The sequence below is a fragment of the Dermacentor andersoni genome, chromosome 1 (assembly GCF_023375885.2).
Source record: "Dermacentor andersoni chromosome 1, qqDerAnde1_hic_scaffold, whole genome shotgun sequence".
NCBI lineage: Eukaryota > Metazoa > Arthropoda > Arachnida > Ixodida > Ixodidae > Dermacentor > Dermacentor andersoni.
In genome coordinates this window covers 23,881,677-23,905,270 of record NC_092814.1, presented here as the reverse complement: position 1 = coordinate 23,905,270, position 23,594 = coordinate 23,881,677, and the positions used below count along the sequence as shown (strand labels likewise).

The following is a 23,594-nucleotide window of genomic DNA, read 5'->3' as shown; positions in this document are numbered from 1 at the left end:
AATGAATGCAGGCCAAATACAGACGGCACTGAATGACCCTAAGGAGGGGCTGAAGGCTTTTGGCGAAAGAATCAAAACCCTGGAAATTATGACTATGTCAATGGACGTAAGGGAAGAATGCGGGTCGTCATTCCACAGAGCTACACTAAGTCCCCAGGCGGGGGATATGAATATACAATATGGTTCACACTAAAAGGGAATTTCGAATATAGAAGTGGAATTGCGGGGGGTACAATAACAAACGTACCATCATCCAGCAATACCTTAGGTCACTTCAGTGTAAACCGGATATTATCGCACTTCAAGAGACAGGATGTGGATATAAACGAGAACAAAGGGGATTAACCTAGGGCCCGATATTTATTAGTCATATCATAAGAAGCCAACCAACACTGACACCAAGGACAACATAGGGGAAATTACTTGTGCTTAATAAATGATTGAAACGATAAGTTAATTGAAATTAAAGTGGATGAAAAAACAACTTGCCGCAGGTGGGAACCGAACCCACAACCTTCGCATTTCGCGTGCACAAGCACAAGTAATTTCCCCTATGTTGTCCTTGGTGTCAGTGTTTGTTGGCTCCTTACGATAGGATATGAATATGTCACACTCACTGGATACAGGGCCATAGAGTGTCAAACGTACGGTAGGTGCCTGTACGTGTTTGTAAATAAGTAGCTTACACACATCCCACATGACTTAGGCATCATGGACAAAAACCTAGAGTACCTCATGGTTGAGGTTGTAATAACAACTTCACACAAAAATCAAAGGAACAATACCTTATTCGTACTCAACATCTACAGCAATCCGAAACACCAGAAACAACACTTCAAGAGAATATTTGAAAAGGCTACTATAATCTAGCTGGAAGTAGACCTTTGATTATATTAGGAAACTTCAATGCAGCCCAGGAGCTATGGGGCTACGTTACGACGAATGTCAAGTGCAGGAATCTGTGGAACCGCGCGGATGAGCTGGACCTGGTCTTAATCACGGATAAGACACATCCTACAAGGGTCGGCAATTCTGTCTGCAGAGACACCACACCTGACCTTACGTTCACTAAGAACACAGAAACACAGATCATGTTTCATGGACTAACACAAACATGAATTTTGGCAGCGATCATTACGTAATAGAAGTCAAACTGGAAGTTGAGAAAGGCCAATCTCGAGAATTCGAGGTCGTAGACTATTAGGACCTTTTTCGTAAGAGCCCAAAGCGGAAAAGAAACCACCAAACTCAATGTCAGAGACTGTGTGAGGGCATCAGCAGGGACATCAAAACAGCGTCCAAAAGGATTGTTACAGACACTAATGTGGAAGCAATGGACTCGAAACTTGCCCACTTAATAGAAGCCAAGGAAGCCATAACCCGAAGGTGGCGGGCCCAAAGGCTAAATCGTCGGCTGAGAAAAAGAATCGCAGAACTGAACAAACAAATCGAACAACACTGTAACACCCTCTGACAGCAACAGTGGGACGAACGAGTTTTTGTGAGTCGATCGATGGGCAAATAAGGAATGGCAAGGCGTGGAAATTGATCAATCATCTGCTGGATGAAGAAGGCCCTAAAGCCAACCAGAGACTCAGCCTTGCCCGAGGTATGCACATAGCCCTTAAGAATCAGCCCATCGAAGCAGTGACCAAACAACTAATTGACAAATAAATACCTACCAGTCACAAATGAGCAGGACCAACCACTTCTATCAGAATACGGGGGAGCCGCTCAACCTGAACTCGACCAATCCTTCACCACATCCGAAATCCGGAGGGTGATAAGTGAACTAAATCGAAAGTCAGCCCCCGACCCCGATGGAGGAACAAAAACAGATCACTTGGCAATCTCGATGAGCCGTCAATTGAATCGCTGACAGACTTCATCAATGATGCATGGATCTCAGGCGAAGTCCCAGAAGAATGGAAAACCTCACAAGTTATATTAATACCGAAACCGCGTAAACCTCCAAGCTTGGACAACTTACGGCCAATATCACTCACATCACGCGTGGGGAAGGTCGCTGAACACGCAATCCTTAATACGCTAAAAGATCACTTAGAGGACAATAATATATACACTCACAACATGCTGGGTTTTAGGTCCGCACTTTCCACGCAGGATGCCATGAAGCAAATCAAACACCACATACTCGACGGATATTCTATAAATACTAAGGCCATATTTGGATTAGACTTGGGAAAAGCGTTCGACAGCATCAAGCATGAGTACATCCTCAAAACGATAGAAGACATTGGACTCGGGTTGAGGATGTTTAACTACATCAAATCCTTTCTCGAAGCACGCACGGCGAAGATAAAGGTCGGAGACACAAACTCGGAAGTGGTTCAGCTCGGCGATCGAAGAACCCCCCAAGGATCGGCGATCTCTCCCGTCCTTTTCAACCTGTGCATGATTGGTCTGTCCAGAAAGCTGGGCAACATTAAGGGCATTGACCATACCATATATGCTCATGATCTCACTGTATGGTGGCAGGGAAGGGCAGATACAGGACGCACTGACTGAAGCGATCAGGACGGTGGAGGAATACCTGACACCCACTGGACTCAGGTGCTCCCCACATAAATCAGAGTTGCTACTTTATAGACGTTCAAAAGGGGGCAGACCTATGGGCGGGAAACCTCTATCGGAAAGCGATATACACCTACTTACAGAAAATGGTGTCAATATACCCAGAGTCAACGGGATCAGGGTACTATGCTTTTTCATTCATGCAAACGGTGGAAACCATACGAAGGTCAAGAAAATCACCCTTAAAACGGATAATACGTGCAGGATGATCAGACACCTGGCAGGAAGACAAAAGGGCATGAAAGAAGATAACCTCGTCAGGTTAATCAACTCTTTCGTACTCTGTCATATTTCATACGCCGCTGCCATGTACAACTGGACGCAGGTTCAGCTCAAGAAGCTTGACGCAGCGATCAAGAAGGTTGTTAAAAGCGCACTGGGGCTCCCAATTCGAACCAGCACTGAAAATTTGCTCAATTTAAGAATACACAACACGACCATGGAGATCGCAGAAGCTCAAGAAATATCACAAATAGCGTGACTATCTACAACCAGCACGAGAAGATCAGTCCTGGACAAGATCATGATCAACCCCATTACGGATCCAGCACAGTACACTAAAGTTCATCACAAATTCGCAGACAACATAATTGTCGCACCGCTACCCAGGAATATGCACCCAAAACATAACATCAACAGGAGAGTTGCACGAGCCAGGGCGTTAATCAAGAAAATGGATAAAGGGGGCAGAGGAGCGTGCTTTGTTTATTCCGCTGCTTACAATGATCGAACTAAGCTCGCTGCGGTGGTAGTGGATCATCAGGGCAAATGGACCAACTGCGCCACGGTCTACACTAGCAAAGCTGAAGTCGCTGAACAAGTTGCCATTCCATTGGCACTAAGAGACGATAGATTCACAGAAATACATAGTGACTCGAAAACATCTATTAGAGCTTTCAATAGGGGAAAGATTGCGCCACAGGCTGCGAGAATAATTAACATAAGGCAAACAAATGTTACACGTTACATTTATTGGTTCCCGGCGCACCTTTGTTCACTTGATGGCATTCCTGTCAATCCAAATGAATCGGCCAACAGCGTCGCCCGCGAACTTACAGACCGGGCCGCTTTTACATATGGTTTTGATTCTGCTGGATCGGAGAACGTACATAGAGATACGCTCATTACATACAATAAAATTACAAAACAATACTACATGGGAAGGAGGGAGTTTGCACCCCCTCACTATAGGCTAAACAGAGCACAAGCAGTTACACTTAGGCAATTACAAACACAGTCTTATTATTCACTTGCACAAATAAAGGTATGGTAAAGGAACTGGTAAGGAATTGGGAATTGCGGAATAAAGGAATTGGGAAGCCAACTGGCGACCCTTGACCAGGCCCGGCAAGCCACTGTAACGAGTGGGGCCCTGGAAGAGGGGCTCCACCCGCCATAACCGAACAACCTCTACTACAATAAACGTTTATTTTCTCGCTCTCGGTCCATGCTTCGCTGTGCGCTAACAGCGTTCGCTCGCGCGAGCATGCACGTGAGGCTCCTCACGACGGGTTGCAAATAAAAAAAAAAAACGCGATAAGGACAGCAAAAATAAAACAACGCGTTAGCTAAAACAACGCATTAGAATCTGTATACCACAGTGTGTTTGTTTATAAGAATTAAAACTTGTCTCATTCAATACTGAGCCTATATAAAACAGTTGCACACAATTGCGGTCACAAAACATCCAACTATATCCAACTGCGAACAAAATCACTGCAAGAAGTCTCTCTAGCCTCCACAGCGTTGACTGATATGTATAGAACGTAGTATACTTGTAAAGCACTGTTCGCGGTGCATTTTATCGAAAGAATTTGCAAATAGGTATTTTATTTAACAATACTGTCGACCCTCTTGCGAGGGTCTTTACTGAGAGGGTAATGAAATAAAGAAAGAAAAATGTACAATATTCACAAACAAAGAATACATCGGAATCAAGCGGCACACTCGTACATATAGTCATCCAGAATTTGTTCGAATGTAGACAGATCAATATATTCCACAACACACATCGGTAACTTATTCCACATTTCAATTACGTTGGGGAAGAAGGAGTACCTGAACGTATCAGGGTGGGGCGTTGTAAGCTTGGATTGGCCGATTATGGTTAGTCCAGTGGTAGCGGAGACAGAAACGAAGAAAAATTTGGAGGACGCTTAAGCTTCGTCTCTTAGTGGAACGCGATAGCATCCGAAGGTCCCTGGCTGCTTCTGACGCTTGCCGACAACTGCAGCGCATGTAACCGTAATGTTTACCGAGAAACGCTCGCGGCGAATGCTATGCGCGAAGGCGGGCTTTCTGGTAGAAATGCGGCCTCTTGCGTGGGCCGCGATGCGGCGGAGGCGAGCTCCATATGGAAGTGTTTCAAGGAAACGGGTGCGCCGCTCCATGGCCTCTGAGATATGAGCGCACCGGCGCGCGCAAATGGTGGACGCCGTGACCTGTCTATGAATGGTAGAAACGCTGCAAAAGGGGTTTGAATTTTCGTGTAATAGAATTGTTTTCTGGTATATGCAGATTACAATACGACGCTATCATATCTTTAGGTTGTGTGTAAGTCGTACTTTTTGATTTTTTTACGTATTTTAACTTGAGAAAGTCAATTACTTCAGTAAGTTCCTTGCGCCACATGGAGGGCCTGGGTATGTGTGGTTTGAAAATCTTTTTGCTGAAACGACGTCCAACGCAGACGCCGGATTTTCGGCGGCACGAGCTCCTTAACGCTGGCCCGTTAAAACGCTGCCGGAATACTTGGCGCAGTAAAGCAGACCAAAGCTACGCAGCCCTGTAACTTACCCGTCATTGTCACTTCCTTCCGCCACATGGAGGGCCTGGGTGCGGGGGGTTCGAAAAGCTTTTGCTGAAACGACGCTGAATGCCGACGCCGGATTTTCTGCGACCCGGGGCCCTTGACGCAATCGCGTTAATATCGCAAATCAATGGTGCGAGAAAGTGAGCTGCGGTTAGATTTGCGCTGTGTTGCGTGGCTCTTTAGACTTGAGCAAGGACGCTCTGCTTGTCGTCTCACGCAGCGCATCGACACTGGATTGATCTTCCGGGATGGCGCGGGAGGGGCTACGCGTCATTTATCCATTCCAACTTCCAGTGCAGGAAAATTAAGTTGAAAAAAGAGCTGCCAGACTATGTATTGCTTTTGGCGAGCGCGGGTGGCTTATACAGGATTTCCCAGCTATCACGCACCAAGTTAAAACCAATCTTGTATACGAATGACACCATTTGTGTGTTACACTCTAAGAACAGTTTACACCCTTTGGAGTGCCCCTTCTGCCACACAACAATAATCGTCATCTGCCTTGATGCGTTTCCTTTCTTTAACGCTGCGAGCCCGGTACTTTCCAGTAACGAACGGCACGCGCGTTATCAGCATGATAGCATTGCCGACAGGAAGAGCATGCTCGAAAACATTAATTTTGGTTCATTGCGGCGTATTGTATCTTGCGTGGGTCTTTTTGCCGCGTTTAAAATAAAGTCAATGGATATTTAAAAACAAAAAACAAAACGATCTGTCTTCCAGCTTGCTCGCTGCAACCGTGCTGCTCCGAAACACGCGGCGAACGAACTAATCCCGCCTGTGTCTAAATAGAGCATCAATAGCTCCTAGATATGACGTGTGGAATTCCTTCGAGTTGGCTGCCACATCGATGCCTATGTTTGGGTTGGTCTCATGCGGCAATTTTCGGTAACTCGGTTTTGGCGGCCATATGCGTGCAGCCGTTGCAAGCGGTCGTGCGCTCCTGCGCGAGGTTCGCCGCTAGCAGGAATTTCGCCGCCATGTATGCCAGACACGAATACCCTGTCACAGCACTGTACGGCCACTCGACTGGGCGTATATAGCGCGCGTCCTTTGCAGTTCACTCTTAGGCAAAAGTACACCCTTTGCGGTGTATATCTGCCACACAACGATAATCATCATCTGCCTTGCTTGCGTATCCTTTCTTGAAAACGCCACGCCCGCTACTTTCCTGTCGGCAATGCTATGTCATGCTGATAACGCGCATGTCGTTCGTTACTGGGAAGTACCGGGAGGGCTGTGCTGACCAACAAGCTTTGTGAAGCCCATTGAAACTTGTTTACAGGATCTCTGGCATTCCGTCGCTAGCAACTTAGCTGTTGAGAGCGCAAACTATTCGTTTCTCCAGAAAATGAGCGACTTGAAACAACATTGACCACCTTTTGTTCTTCCCTCAGCCAGCTGCGATCAGCGGGAGGCCGAAAGCAAGGGCGTTCCGGACGCCCAAGGTGACCACGGTAAGCAGCGTTTTTTTACACCATGTTCGGGGAATAACTTTTTTTTTTTGCTTTTGAGGAAGCGTTGTTTCAGCCGTGTGCCAAAGAAGGGCCCTGGAACATCTTCCAGCTATAAAGGCGCACAGGATGCCCAGGCCTTGTCCTAACGTACCGCTTCGCCAAGTTGATTCGTTCTAAACGCATCTCAGAGCACTGCAAGAGTTCGTAAAGGAGAAGTAGTCGCGTCGTTTCATTATTTGTCGAGTTTGTTTGTTTTTCGGATCGGGCAAAAAGCACGACATAAATGACGGGAAAACGAATACATAAGGGGAGATTATGGGGTCCTTCCACATAATTAGGCCAATGAACAGATACGTCAGTGGCACTTATTTGAGCCTTAGTGAGAAAAAGATATGTTTCCTTTGCGGTGCGATGCGAGTTTAAGTAGATTAGGCGATTTCGCGGTGGTTGTTTGCGTATGTGCCACGAAGCTTGCCGGAAGGTACATTTTGTCTTTCTACAGTCAAACATTTATTTATTTATTTATTTATTTATTTATTTATTTATTTATTCCCTATAGCAAAAACCAGCGTCTTCCAGTGTGAAACCAGCGCACTTTTTGGCGCTGGGTCGCACTGGGTAAGCTGGCACTCGCTGGGACTCACTGGGACACCAGTGAGAACGCTGGATAAGAGCTGGGTCACACTGAAAGAGACGCTGGTTCCACTGCCATGACGCTGGGGCGCACTGGCTTGTGCTGTACAGGCGCTGGTTCTCGCTGGAGTTCGCTGGTTCGCACTGGAAACTGCGCTTGTTGTGTTTGTGCCGCGCTGGTTCCAGTACGCAAGGACGAGCGCTGCTGGATATTAAGTGCTTTATACAATTTAATCGCTTGATACTAGTCTCTTGTCCTAAATAACGCTATATCTTGGTTTTATAAAACCCTATTTCGTGTCACAGCTTGGAATAAAGGTGCGTGAGCTGCCCTTTTTATTCATGGACATTTGAAACTGAAGATATTGTACCTCAAGGGTTTCATAAGGGGCGTTACATGAGAGGTGGGTACAGGGGATATAACATGTTGTAAGTTCCAGCCTCACCCGTCGTTTTCGTCTTGGTTTTGTGTGCTTACCGCTGATTTTACCTTTTGGCCTCTGTGAATCACTTCGCGTGCATTGGTTTTAAGGTATGTGTCATAAGATACAACGGTCGAACAGAAACGAGAGTCTGCGCGGCGTCTGTGTTTCCCTTCGTCGTCCTCGTGGCGCTGACGCTATTGAAAGTTACTCGTCTAAATTTCAACCTGCTTGTGTGTTTGACTAATACTCGTCGCAAGTGACCCTCATTATTGATTGCATGTAGTGGCCGCGCTGGAGGAGATGGCACGCCGAGCAAACGCACCGGCCTCCTCGGCGTTGGCGCCACCCCGTGGATGCTTCCCGCGGCTCCTGTGGCCTGTGCTGTTGCCGCTCAACACGCTGCTGTTCTTCACTGTGCCAGACTGTAAGCGCAATCGCTGGCGCAACTGGTTCCCACTCACCTTCCTCATGAGCACCGTGTACATCTCGGTCTTCTCGTACTTGCTCGTCTGGATCATCACCATCATAGGCGAGTACCTCGCATTTTACAGATGTAGCTGGTACAAGCTCCGCGGCGACGTGTTGAACACAACAGACAACAGCCGCGCAGGCTGATGCCAAGATGTCACACAGTTCATACAGGTCAATCCTAATGTTATTAAAATTTTACTATAAAATTATTTGGATGCAGAAGGGCACGATACGGTCCCACAGCTATTCCTGTGCTGTGGATTCAGAAGAAATTGCAGGTTTGTTTGTTTAACCCTGTAATGCCCAAACGCAGTTACACATCAAGGAAAATCAGAGTAACTTGTTCAGCTTTATTTGTGATCATGAAGAGCAGATCTGTACAGAGAAATGAAATGTTTTTTTTTAAATGCTCAAGTAGTGTAGTAATGAGTAATAATTGGTTCGCTGAAACTGTCCGCAACTGAAAACTGGCTCTAACGTGTCAAAACATTACTGTAGGCCATGCTTGTTTTCTGTGCTTATATTGACTGGAAGAGGTAGGGGTTGGCCTTCTGGCAGTGGGGAGAGTTGGTGGGATTAAGCAGTGTGAGCGAGGTGCCTGTTGTTGTGGGGCTCAAGGTGCTAGCAAAATTGCGTCCACCGTTGAGCCTGTATCTTTCGCATGCGCCAGACTATCCCTACGTGTGCTCTCAGCGCTTCCGTAACAATATGAATCGGGACTAGGTAGTCGTGAGCATTGAATGGTTTATACTGTTAGCACACAAACCTTCGCAATTCAAGACAAGTCTCGATCGCCTGGACTTGAGCACTTTCGGTTGTAGTGGGGTTAGTTCTGCAGGTATTGGGCTACACAGGCTAACTGTATCGTAGATAGCCGACGAAAAACAGCATCCTGTCAGTTTCAACGTCACGTGCAATGAAGTACTCCATGTTTTTACTCCAAGAAATTCAAGCCAATGGGATATAGCGCTCAGTTGCTGTTGCAGGTAGACCATATGGGGATTCAGCAGAAGTCACAATAAGTTAATGCTGACCCCTAAGAATTTGTGTTCTGACGTAAAAGGCATTTTCTCTGCCGATGCAGATGGTGTAGATGTAACTGGCTGCCATCCAAACGTGACCAGAGCATAGTTTTCTAGCGAGATGCTGAGTTCTTGTTCGCTAAATATGCAGACATGGAAGGTGGAGCTTTTTGAAGCCTTGTATGCACCTGAGGTAGATTTGTGGGTTTTCTTTCCAAAGTAATATTGGGTTTCAGAAGTAGTGTTGCGCAGGACACCAAGACGCAGACGTACTCGGGGTGCATTGCTACCTTGACAGAATTTGTTAGACATTCTTTGAGACTGATAAGTACAAGGTCGAAGAGTGTGTGGCTTACCACTTTCCAGAATTCCACGGCGCGACTAGTGTTGACAGATTAGGCCGTCGTCGGTGTTCCCAAAGAAAAACCGCATATGTAACTGTGAATCCAAAGATACACTCAACCGCCAAGACCAACTGATTGAAAAGCCTCAAGGTGTCGTGTCATGAACAGCATTGTCGCACGATCATTATATACCAGCCAACATAGCTACAGATATGTTCCTCTGATGAAGAAGGGCAGCTTGGGTGAGTTCGTGGTTTTCCGTAGTGTTTAAAAACATAGCTAACGACAGAGGATACATAAAAGAGGATGGGACACACACGGCGCTGTGTGTGTCCCATCCTCTTTTCTGTGTCCTTTGTCGCTGGCGCTGTTTTTAAACACTGAATATTCCTCTAATGTTCAACCACATACTGACGACATTGTCAGTAGAGCAACGGTGACGTTGAAAACTGGCATCGACATCAATCTTGTAAGGTTGCAGGTTCCACCGAAATCTGCCGAGGATAATTCATTCCATCTCCTTCCCTACGCAAATAGTAATTGCAATTGATCGGCATATGGTTCATCTATGCGCAGGCTTTTCCTCTGAATCATTATGTTGACGGCATATTTGAGTCCCCTGTATATTCTCTGATACTGTAGAGATGGTATGACGTAAGGTTGCCACGTTTGAAGAGCGATACCAGGTGGCTGGTCTTTCAATTTTGAGGAGCGTTTCCATCCTGCCAGGAATAATTGAAAGTGTCTAGCAGCGCATTTAGTTCCCGGTCACCAAGAAGGCATAATATACGATACGATATGCCATCAGGTCCAGGCGACGACGACCGATTACCCAAGGCGAGCACCGGGCCACTGGCGAAATGCAGATCCCATGAGTCCGGGATGGAATTACAAATACGAGAAGCTGTGGGCTTTAGTTGGCCCGCAATCATAGCATAGAAATCTTCCACTATACCGATATGTTGTCTGCGTTTGACGAGTACCAATGCTTCGAACGTAAAGCGTTAACCTAGAACTAAAACAGGCCCCTCACGGGTCTTCAAAAGACAGCAGTTGTTGTGGAGCTCAAGGTGCTAGCAAAATTGCGTCTACCGTTGAGGCTGTACCTTTCGCAAGCGCCAGACTATCCTTATAAGTCATGTGTGGGCTTTGTGCGTGAGTATTGTGGTGCGGCACGATGAAGGATCGCACAAAGTTGCTCCAATCTCTGGTCTAATTTCGAATGTCTCGGGAAGCAACGTGAGCGAGCACATGGTTTTTTTTAGTGGCGTTTGTGGCAAGCGTGTCTTACGCTATGATTTTAAACGCAGTCCCATCAGTTTACCAGTTTGTTGTTAGGCGAGTTTGTGTTAGACAGCCCTTTGATCTCATGGTAAGTGAGGAGGGATGTGATCGCTACCGTGTGTCTCAATGTCCAAAAAGCACGTAACACGCGTGGCAAAGAGATACCGCACAAAGGCGGCTTTCATTCTAACTTGTTGTGCAAACATGTTCACGAAGCGAACGGGAGCCATCGCAGCGAATTCGCTTTTTCGCAGCGCTGCAAGGCATCGAAATTTGTCGACAAGAGAAGCAGGGTCTCCCATCGGCGCTTCTATGGACCCTCAAAGTCAGGTCTTTTTTTTTCTGTGCTGAAATTTTTTTCGGATATTTTTGGATATTTTCCCAACTTTTCCGGAGGAAAGCGTTTTCCATGATTGTTTCCCATACTTACAAAATTTCCGGTAACTTTAGATCACAGAACGCATTTTGTTCAGTAGTGTCAGGCCTAAAAATAAATATGGAGATACTAGACCTAGGAGCCTAACTCCCGATCACTTTCGGCGATATTGTTTTCAGGGCGTGTTAATACTCTAAACCAGCACCAACGCACTCGAATGAAACGAATGACTCGCCTCTATCAGCGTTACTTTCGCGTCGCGCAGTTTTTGAGCGCGTAGTTGGGATGCCCGTCGCTTAAGTTAAATTTCGTGCGAACGTTATAACATCATGCAATTATGAAAGTGTTCTTGCGCTTTATAAAACTAGAATACGGCACCATGCAGTGTGGAAACTCTTCCTATATAGTGTACAATTTATATTATGTTCTAAATAACAGAAATTTGTACGTGATTGTGATGGACGTTGGCAGGAACTAGTGAAACGCTAACTCTAGTAAGCATCACCACTATTGTTTCAGCGGGGAGTGGAGCCCTCAACAGGCGCACGTATGCAGATAATGAACGGCAGCACTACACTGTTTTTTTTTTCTCCCTCTCTCTCGATAGTGGTTGCAAGTGCTCATATATGCGTGTGATGCTGTTCTAATGTTTGTCGGGTTGTCTTCCTTCAGTGTACCTTCTCTTAATCTTATTAGTCGTCGCTTTCATTTTAGTTTTCTTCTGATATTTTCTTCTGATAATTACGTATGTTGCATTGCTCTTGTATTTCTTTTTTCATGTGTGCGTGTGCATGCCTATATATATACGTACATATGTAAATATTTATGTATTCTGCCCCTCCTGCTTGGGCCCTCATTTGGGCCTGCAGTATTGTATAAATAAATAAATAAGTAAATAAATAAATAAATAAATAAATAAATAAATAAGACAGGATGCAAGCACGCTACACAATACACGCAGACAGGCTGCTCCAGTTATCGCCTGATGTGTACAAGCAGTAGGAAGGGCGACGAAAGGACGCGTGTGGCGCCGATCAAGCCTTGATCAGGCTTCACATTTGCGTTATTCTGTTTACCGATAATTGAGGGATGCTTTTCGGTGGGCACACGTTCCTAAAGATCAGTTAACTTGAGTGTGATGACAGCAAAGCTGAGGAGGGAGGATACGAGCCGCTTTGCCTGCTCTGCGCCTTCCTGACCGTGCTGCTTGACAGGCATTGCGCGCCCAAAGAGCGCAGCGTGCGACAAGCAGGCAGGGAGGAAATAATTGAAATAGTTGTGAAAGAAAAGAAAACCACAACAGAGTTCATCTGTAAACGGAAATAAGAAAGCACGTGCGGAGCCGGAAAGAGTACTTGAAACGGAAAAATGATGACTTGGCTCAAACTGGGGAATTCTTGGTCTTGCTGCGGAAGCCAAGCGCGCACATATTTCGATGCTTCGAAATATCTGCTTCTTGGCCTACATTTGCTGATGTGCTGCTAAAACGACACACACGATAACGCACTGACGACGGCGCGGGCGGCTTTGAGCCATATGTTCTCAAGTTACATTCTTATTTAGTAAACAAAGAGCAAACAAGCTCATGTGCAAGGACCGACAACTTCATGTCATTTGCACATTAGCACACTAATCTTGATTCCTTTAACACAGGAATCAGTATTGACGTACAGTATTATGATGCCGGTTTTGTTACAGTTACAAAATTGTAAGGTAAGTTTCATGAAAGCTCTTTGCGAATTTGTTTTATCTTTAGGTTTGTTTTATCTTTCATCACCTAAGTAAATATCTGCCCTCCACCATATATACTTATACCCTTGGCCAATAAATGGAAAGCATTTGATACGAATTGGTTAAATCATTGCTTCACGAGGGCTTTTCTGCATTTCCCATATATTTGAATAATTACTTTGGGCGGATTTGGATGGAATAAATTTTCTCCCTTGGTGCCCCATCCCAAGGCTTCATTAAATAAGGTACTCTTAGCCCGCTATTACCAACACGAAAGAAAAAGTACAACTCACGATAGCAAAAAAAAAATAACGTTAATTGCCGCAGCCTAAATGGGCATGATAATTTCATAAGCTTTGTGTTCGGTGATATTATAATTGGAATCTTCAAAAGCCACATATATTTGTTGAAGTGCCGAGCCATAACAAAAACTCAAACGTTTGTGTTTTTTTTTTATTTTAAGGGGGCACAAAAAAGCCATATTCGACCAGTTAAAACGGGTGAAATATTCTTTCACGACTGTATATTCATTTATTTGTGCGAGAGAAGCGAGGTTACGGAGAAAACGATTGGCAAAGTTGAGTCTAAGGTTTGTTTGAACTCTAACGTAACCATTGCTTGTAGTTTGCATAATTAACTAAAACCTCCCTCACCCCCCCCTCCCTCCGCCCAGTAGACGCTGTCAAAAATTATGGCGTAATTGGAAGCTACTGCACACACTTCAAAGTAGTTTCGCGCCTTTTTGTTTTCACCTCTTCTCTGATTTTCCAAGCCTCCGTTCAAGGTTGTGCTGACCTCTATGGTACATTCTAGGTGCAGTTTGGCAAATCGAGCTTAAACTAATATTACTATCGACGGCAAACTATTTTTCCGGCTTTATCGGCAGAAATGAAAATGTCGTAAAAAGCACATGGTTCGAGTGGACCCGCCGCTTATCTAGGTGCGAGATCGCTGGTGAAGCGATGCGACTCCAACATGCCCAGTGAGCGTGACGTTGATTTTCCTACAGGGTTCACTCTGGACATCCCCGATACCGTGATGGGGCTGACGTTCCTGTCGATCGGAGTGACACTTCCCGACGTGGTTGCCAGCCTGTTGGTGGTGCGCAGGGGTGAGCGGCTGCTTTTCACGCAGCATTCCTACGCGAATCTCTGACGAACGTTCACATCGTGCTTTTCCCTCGCACAAAGTTCACAAGTGAACGACATTGGAGTTAAAAAGAAAAGAAAGGTGGCTTGTCTTCGGGAAATCAGTTAACGTACAATTTTGTGGGTGGCATTTCAGTGCATACCTTGCAAGTCATCGGTTGTATATTATGATCGCTTCGCGTGTCGTTACTCTGCCATTCCTTCGCCCTTGGAGTATATATATATATATATATATATATATATATATATGTATATACATACAAACACTTGAAGTCACGTGAATAGTGATGCTGCATTTCCGCCTTACGCCTCTTCATTTTTGATGATAGGTCCCCTCAGCTGTTTTGTATTTGTGTGTATATGTGTACGATTTCTGAACTAAAGCTGCTAGTCGCAGGTGGTTGCTTATTCACTAACTTTGCATCTGTTGTGCATTATAAAAAAAGCGCTTTCTTTTTGTTGAGCTTGCTTCATCAGTACAAACTGCAGTGCAAAACATACTTTCTCGGATGCATGCAAACCCTTCGTCACTCTTCGTAGGCATAGATGCGCTTTACGTCCAGGAAAGGCTAGAATTGCGCTCCAAGTTGGCAGATAGTGCGCTTCCTTTTCTGAGACTATTCCCAAACAGCGGTCTCCTCAGACATTGCAACGAGGACACGTTGTGCGGAATTTATTTGTTCCATGCTGTCTAGCCTCAAACTGGTAGCAGTGCGCATGCGTCCGAACTTTCTTTTTTAACCTTGAGCTTTAGTGTGACACCCTCCACTATTTAATTCTTCCTAATTTTTCCTCCGTGCCATCAGCATTTTTAGAGTAATTTTCACCACTTATAATTAGCCTTCGCCAATGACAAAGTTAATTGGAGTAACAGGAAGTACGTGCCTCCAAGCACTCCATCCCCAACTAAATTGACCAGCAGCAGTGCCACCTGATGGCGAACACTTTAAGGGCTCGCGAAGATCTCCACGTACAACCTTTAGCTATGCCTTCAGAACCCGCCTCAGTGATTAGCGGCTATGACGTTGCGCTGCTTAGTAAGAGGTCGCGGGATCAAATCCCGGCAGCGGCGGCCGCATGTCGATGGGAGCGAAATGCAAAAACGCGCGTATGCCGTGCGTTGGATGCATGTTAGATTCACAGGTGATCAAAATTGTCCTAGCCTCCCACTACGGCGTGACCGATAATTAGATTGGGGTTATTGCGCGTTAAAACACACAATCTAATGTAATGTCTCCACAGAGGTCAGTCACGTCTATAGAAGCTTCAATGAATGCCACTGTAACATTGTGAAGGCCGTCCGGCCACCCGCTCTACCAAGGTTCATTTGGTAATTGGTCGCACACAGAAATATTTTACCATTCCCCTCGCCGTTATGTGTAAACACAATGTCTACACGGTTCCTGCAACGTTTAACTTGATGCGTCTTCTCGACCGGTTACGGCAATCGTTTAAATATCAACTTGTGGTTCCGTGAGTGTTCTGGATTAGGGGAGGACACCCACGCCCCGATGCCTGAGATGAAGGGGGTCTTATGTAAGACTTCCGCGATCTCCCTCCTTAATCCAACCCTCTTTCACGAGCGTGGATGAGCTCTTGGCAATTGACGCAGCCACAGTATCGAGACTGGTTTAATTGCGTTTGATAACTGTAGCCCAGGGGACATACGTTGGTTGACACAGAGAAAAATGACCAAAGGAGCTTGGTGCTGGACGAGCGACGCGGCACCGAAATTGCGAATGCGTAGTGAACGTGAAAGGCGAGGTTTCGGCTCAGTTCTCGCAGTACCTGAAGCTGTAAAATAAGCCCGGACAGGTGTGACGCGTCGCTGTGCAGCCGCTTTGAAAACAAGTGCCATTGCAAAATGTTTGCATTCGACGCTGTATTCACAAGCTGAGGGGTGCGGGAGCCGATGTCGTAAACACTGGCGAGCATGCAGAAATAGGCGCTCATGTTGAGTTTGTGGTGATGATGTATTCCTCCGAATTCATTACTATCTGAGCATGATAAGCGACCGTGTCTGTGTTCCTTCACTGACAGGATTCGGTGATATGGCGGTGTGCAACGCGCTTGGCAGCAACATCTTCGAGATTCTGGTGGGGCTCGGCCTTCCCTGGTTTATCAAGACCGTTCTGCTCACTCCAGGGACGCCGGCCGTCGTACATGGGAAAGGCAAGCGCACATAAACAAATCTTATGCAAAACGAGAGCAAGATAAAATCAGGAGCCAACGTTTGGACAAGTCGACTTGTCTTCTCCAAGGCGACATATTATTATTATTATTATTATGATTAATATTATTATTATTATTATTATTATTACCTCAAAGGCTCCGGTGTGAGGTATTACATGAGAGATGGCTGATCACTTCAGTGAAATGTGGATTCAATGGCAGCCTTGAAATGATGTGGTTTGGAGTGGTACACGGTGTTGGCGGAAAGGTCATTCCGGTCTCGGGCAGCCTTCACAAAAGGGAATGAAGGTGCGCAGTGGTTCGGAAGTGGTTTTCGAAATCTGAAAAGAGGGCGTGAACTGGGATGTTTTGATCAAGGTTAGAGCTTATGCCATTTATAGACAGAGCTAATTGGGTATCACAAGATATACCTTTACGGAAACCATGTTGGTTAGGATGGAAGAAATTGACATACGTTAGGAATGTAGCAATGTGAGAGTAAAGTACGTGTTCCATTAATTTCGAACAGACGCTGTTAGAGAAATTGGGCGGTAGCTACTGCATAATGACGAAGGACCTTTTTTCGGGACTGGTATAACCTTACCCACTTTCCAGTCATCCGACACCATTCCTGATGACAAAGACTCCTGCAAAATATGACATAAAATCTCGCTAGTAACATATTTAGTATTTTTTAAGACTTTGGAATTAATACCATCGATGCCAGGTGAAAATGAGAGCTTCAACGAATCAATACATTTCCTGATGCCATCAGAACTAAAGGTGATTGCGGGCATGGTAAGGTAGCTTAAACATCGGAATTCAGGAAGTTCACCTTTGGGTTCATTAGCAAACACGGAAGAGAATACATGATTAAGCACTTCGGCGATTTCATGATCAGGAATAGGCTTATTTTCCTAGTCCCACAGTGCAAGTGGGTGCGAACGCTTTGGATTTATAATATTCCAGGATTGTTTAGAGTTATCTTGCAGAATGTTTGGTAAAGTAGTCGAAAAAATTAAGAGCATTTTGCTTGACTAGCAAGGGATAGGCACGTTTCTTCAGCAGTGTGGTATTTAAGCCATGTGCACTCAGAGTCAGAATGCCTAGCAGCGTGTTAAAGCCTTTTATTTTACTTGTTGAGCAGCTTTAGTGCCGTGATGAACCACGGTGATGAGTGCTTTCCGGTTACAGGGATCGTAGGTATGTAAGTTTTTATCAGTTCATTTATTTTATTTTTGAAAAGGAGCCAGTTAGTTTCAACACAACGTTATGAGAAACCGGCAGAGAACAAGCTGGCATATTCTGCGAGTTTAATATTCATATCGGTATAGTTCTTTTTGTCGTAAAGCGTAATAGTTTTTCTATAGATTTAGTGAAGGCAGGGATGCCACATGGGAATGAGATATGTAGCACTGAGAGATCGCTAAGGCCCGGTAAATGCGTTAAGGCCGATCCACACGACGGACTAAATTGCTCTTTTGGACCGCGGTCCGCGCATCACGTGATAGGACGTCACCAGTTCGTGCGTACCGTCGTTGGCCCGCGCAAGACCGCGGCCCTCGCGGTCCAACAAATCACCGAGGCTTTTCCCGCTTCAGTTTTGGCGGCGGACCGCATGCAAACCGCAGCGATTTTGGCGTAGCCAACGAATGTTGTCCGGCAACAGAGTGTCTTCAGCCAAATCCAATCTAGTTTTCAGCTCAGCAAAAGCCAGTCAAGGCAGTCGTTTCATGTCCGCCGTTCCGCCTACACGTGCGTGCAGCAGATATATTGTTTAAACACCGTGTCCTTTTGGAGTGACGAGGAGGCTTTATATTTTGTATCCCTCGTTGAGCAGTTCCCGGCTGTGTGGGACTCGAGCCGGCATGATAACAATGATAACACTCTGGCCGAGAGTGTAGCTGGTTGGTCTGCTCTGCCGTCTGCTATGGCATTCCGCCGTGTGGATGTGCTCTGCGCCGGACCGGACCGCGGCGGGCCGTGACGTCGCATCACGTGACCGAGTGGCCCGCGGACTTGGTCCGTCGTGTGGATCGGCCTTTAGTGGCGAAACATTATCGGAGTGAGAAGTGAGGATAAGGTCTAATATGTTAGAAGACTTATCGTTGTGCCGCGTGGGGTTACTGACGATTTGTGTTAAAATTTGGGTTATGCTTTCCTCGGCACAGTATATATAGGTAGGGTTCTCCTAAAGGGGAGAGGGGGTAGTTGGTGAGCGAGGCGACGACCGAGGGTGTGTTAGCGGTGGGTGTGTAGAATTAAAAAAAAAAAAAAGATGTGCTATTCAACATCGGTGGAGGAATGTGAGGTCGCGCCGTGTGTCAGCCGCTGACGTGTCACTCAGGTCCCTTTTTTTGTGGAAGAGGCCTGTGGAAGGCGGGAGGGGGTTCAGGGGGATTTTATACTCCTCTGGAGGTCAGTGAACTATCGTCTTTCTACAAGAAAGAATAAAACAGCGCCAAAAATGGTGTCCCTGGAAAAAAATGTAATCAATATATGCATAAAAGAACAAAAGAAAGGGAGAGAAAAACCTATGTAACCAATTTAAAAACAACTAAGTGTTATTCACAGTTATTCAGATTAATCATGCGCACTAGACAAATGTATAACTGCAAAAGAGACCTGAAAGCGTGATGGTGGCTTCCCGTAGAATTACCAACCATCAGAAAGCGGTTGACGCATAATATATTAGCCGGGGCTATGTAAACAGGCGCTCACATTTCCCTTATGAGGGCTAGCGGAGCAGGCGTGCCCAACCCGCTTATGCTAATTCGAATGGCAGATCCAGAGTGTTCCGCGACCTCTCTCGCTCCAAACGCGCGTTCGGAACACTCCAGCCAGGGCAATGAGGGGCACACAACTGCACACGGAAGCACCGAAGTGGCGCTTGTCTAAGATTTCGGATACACGCAAACCTGGCTATCGGATGGTATTTCGTATATCAATACCTTGTCAAACTCCTGGGGCCATGGTTGCGTGCGGAACTTGCGTTAATTCGGTGCATAGGGCTCTAATGCCAACTTTGAGAATGTTTGAGCTTACAAAAAAAAAAAAAAAGGAGGGGTTCTACATGCCAAAACCACGATCTGATTATGAGGCACGCCGTAGTGGGGGAGTGGGTATTAATTTTGACCAGGTGGCATTAATTTACGTGGACCTAAGTCTAAGTACACGGGTGGTTTTGCAGTTCGCCCCCCATCGAAATGCGGCCGCCGTGGCCGGGATTCGATCCCGCGACCTCGTGCTCAGCAGCGCTACACCAAAGCTACTAAGCAACCACGGCGGGTGCTTACCAAGAAGCAAGGTCTCTCTTGCCTTTCTGCCTAAACGGCGGCCTCGGCTAAGGCTGACAACTGAAACAATACAGATTGCCAAACGCGCGTTTGCAAGCAGCAAATGCCGTTGTCGTCGTTTGAGACAGTTTGCTCGTTGCTTTAAACCCAGAAGCTGCTTTGCGAGCAGAAATGGCATGAGGGCAAATTTCCTCATTTTAGAGCGTCTGCGGCGAGCGTCGGCATAGCCGAGTGAAGGAGAACAGCGAAGGATGAAAGAGCGAACGCGGAGCGCAGTGGGGGATGAAAGATGTGAGGAGGCAAGCGCCGGAGGAGGGTATGGCGAAAGCGCGAAAAGAAAAGCGTTAGTGCTGCGGCGATGGCTACGAGATGGCGCCAGCTAGGGTATTAAATGAAAACAGTAGACAGTGGCTATACAGGGCCAGGAAATACCCCGGGCAATAATAATACCCCGGGCAAAAGAATATATATATATATATATATATATATATATATATATATCTTGGTATATGGATAACGAAGGCAATAGATCTAGGGAAACGCAGGAAAAAACAATAACAGTAAAGGGGAAGCGAAATGCAACCATAATGAAGCACAGAGCGCAATGGGGATACAATAGGTACGAGGCGCTCCAGGATAAGTGGAAAGGTGTAATGGTTGCAGAACTTACTTTTGGAAATGCGGTTGTTTGCTTGAAATCAGGGGTACAAGCAGGACTGGATGGCAACCAAACGTCAGTGGGACGCCTCGCATTGGGCGCTCACGGGAAGACTACAAGTGGAGCTGTGCAGGGTGATATGGGCTGGACAAGTTTTGAAGTGAGGGAAGTTCACAGTAAAATTGACCATGAAAAACGACTGAGGAATATGGAAGAAAGTGAATGAGCTGGGAGAGTGTTGATGTATCTGTACAGCAAAAATATTGATTTACAGTGGAGGAAAAGAACTAGGAGGCTTACCAGCGAGTATGCGGCCTGTAGGGTGGGCAACACAGCAACAAAAAAAACGTCAAGCGGAAAGTCAGAGACGCTGAAATAATCTCATGGGTGGCGGCAATGGAAAAGAAACCTGGCATGAGTAACTACTTAAGAGGAAAAAACGAAATCAGAAATGAAACAGTTTATGATAACTCAAAGGAAAGCTCATTACTTTTCGAAGCGAGATAAGGATGCCTTAGAACAGGCACCTATAAAGCGAGATATAAGAAGGAAGGAGAAGTATGTGCATGCTGCGGTAAAGCTACAGAAACGATGGAGCATGTTTTATTACAATGTGAAGATATCTGCCCAGCGGTCGATTTAGGCACCACTGGACTCCTTGAAGCCCTTGGGTTAAGCGAGAGCAGGGGAAAGTAAACATCTCCGCATTAAAGATTAGTAAGGCAAAGATGATAACTGTTCCCCTTCCCCTCTCGGCTAGCGACATCAAGACATGACAGCGCGGTGTGCCGTGCAGTCGTTGCCGTTGATTTCAATAAAACTTGCAATACCTGAAAATCAGCAGTCACTTTATTTGCGCAGCGCAGGCAAGGACCATGCCCTCTCGACTCGTCACCATTGCGCACGCGCACTGCCCTCCGACTTCTCCGCTCGCGCCATTATCTCGGCATGGCAGCTGCCGCCATCGTTACAGGCTGTGCGGTCGCGCGTTACGACAGCGGTTCGTGGTTCTTTGATTTTTTTATTTCGCCAGCCGAGAGGGGAAGGGGAACAGTTATCATCTTTGCCAATGGCTCCGCCCCGTTGTCAGACTAAACACCGCACGCAACAGCCGCGTCTCATCGAGAAGGAGCTTTGCACCGATCCTCACTATCTTGCATGCGTAATCATGCGAACGACATTTAAAGATTGCAGTCGGATATCTCGGAGAACAGACACGCTAGAAGAATTCTTCCAACTGATGCTGTGTGCAAACACGACTGCCTCTAACTTTGCAATACAAACATACCCGCTTACTGCAGTCAGCAAAAAGTTAATTATTCAATTTCATTTAATTGGGCTGCTGACAGTGATAATTATCATCGCACTTTGTGTCCTGGCCACGTAACTTATTTGCACAGATCAAAAAGTTTTGTCAAAAAGTTCGCGCCAGGTTCAACCTTCAGTCATCTTTCGAACTTATAAATGAGCACTTCCCTTTATAGTGCCACCTGGGTCGACGTCGCTTGAAACAAAAGAAATAAGTCGCACACTGGTAGGGCTCCAGTTTTCATTTTTTTTAAAATCAAAGTGGCAGCAACTGGCTCAGAAAAGCTAAGAACTGTTAGTCTACAGTACGTGAGCAGTAATTGTCGCCCGCCCCTCCAGGTTCGTTCTATTGTCGCACTTAGTGCTCAGCTTAGACTGTGTAGCTCGCATGCGTACAAACCCACCGCAGTCGTTGCTCGCGACGCGAGCCTAAAAAATTGCACGCCCGTGCAACCATGGTTGCGCCTTGCGTAGTTTTTGACCCACACGCATGATGCCGGCGGTTTGCAGGTTTGGCCTACTCGACCGCCTGCCTGCTGTCGACTGTTGTGTTTCTACTGCTGCTGACGCATTTGAACAAATGGCGCATGAACAAGACCTACGGCGCCATCCTGATGGGCTGGTACCTGATCTTTATGGTGGTAGCCTGCCTCCACGAGCTCAACGTCTTCGGATACATCAATCCTCCTTCCTGCAATAGTGATTACTGAGTAACAACGCAACTATGTAGTGCATGGCGCTAAAGTGTGCCGTGTTTAACAAACACCTGCGAGGCAACTCTTGTGCGTCCCGCACCGTGGCGTCACGACGCTTGGCGGGTGCATGTTTTTGCATAGCATGATTTTCATTGCAAACCACAGTCATGTCATGCGACGGGTAGGCCTGAAACATACCTAGGGGGTGTCAGTTTAACGCGCCAGCACGGAAGCATGGCTCGCAGAACTTGGCGACCACATGAAATCGAAAGCGGCCGCAACACTCTAGCACCAAATGCGTCAATAAAGTGCACCATCCTAGTTCTTTCAATAACGTGTGAGCGCTGACTGGACAATTAACACTGTGTGACGAGGAACGGCAATGGAGCAGGTGAGAGGTCGCCCACGCGAAAACGTTAGTTGTCGTTCGTCAGGCTTCCTTCCTAAGCGCTCTGCTATTCCTGTTGATTATCAGGTCGTAGTGACGAGGCACAGTCCCAGAAAGCACCTATCGAAATACTATCGATCATTGCAGTGTCTTACGTTTAAAGCGAGTTTTATGCGTGTGCGTGCCTTTTTCGCATTGTATGTGTCTGTCTGAAGGAAGTAGGGAGGCCTGGAATATGAGCCGGGAATGCGCTGCCGTCCCATTTTCTATATATTCTGTTTCAGCCCACATCTCGTAGCTGCGGGGGCGTTCGTTGTTACAGAGCCACCAGGTTTCACAAACGACCCTTGACTCTGCGCTCTTCTTCGACTCGATCGTGATTAGTATCTCTGTATATGCACGGACACTAATCGGCAATTCAGTTCCAGTGACATTAAAGACCAACTCCAACGAAATTTCACCTTGTCTAAATTTGTTATTAAAGGAGTAGTATATACTACTGAAGCTATCTTGGCAAAACCGCAGGGCTGGTAATTTTGATTTTCTTGTTAGCAGCCTTGAAACAGCACATAATAGACGAAGTGAGCACCTGGGGTGCGATCGGAGGTCGTTTTTCGGCGCGTTCGTTCGGTTACCGGCGCGCGCGATTGGCCTACTCCGCGCCGAAGTCGCCAGCCGCGGGGCGCGACCACGTTTTTGGTGACGTCAAAATGACGACACGCTCCTGTCAATCATCTTGCCACCGAGCACGTCGTCTGCTAGGCGCCGAACGCGACGGG

General features: G+C 46.4%; 1 protein-coding gene across 2 annotated transcripts in view; it reads left to right on the top strand.

The window, feature by feature from the left end:
• Positions 1-23,332, top strand: part of LOC126545236 (probable sodium/potassium/calcium exchanger CG1090) — a 164,208-nt gene extending 140,876 nt beyond the window's left edge. For both annotated transcript variants that reach the window (XM_055061252.2, XM_050193001.3), the window contains exons 6-10: positions 6,805-6,864; positions 8,206-8,451; positions 14,160-14,261; positions 16,339-16,470; positions 22,243-23,332. In XM_055061252.2, the coding sequence (XP_054917227.1) occupies positions 6,805-6,864; positions 8,206-8,451; positions 14,160-14,261; positions 16,339-16,470; positions 22,243-22,442 (740 nt within the window). In that variant the 3' untranslated portion in view covers positions 22,443-23,332. The remainder of the gene's footprint in view (positions 1-6,804; positions 6,865-8,205; positions 8,452-14,159; positions 14,262-16,338; positions 16,471-22,242) is intronic.
• Positions 23,333-23,594: the final 262 nt, after the last annotated feature.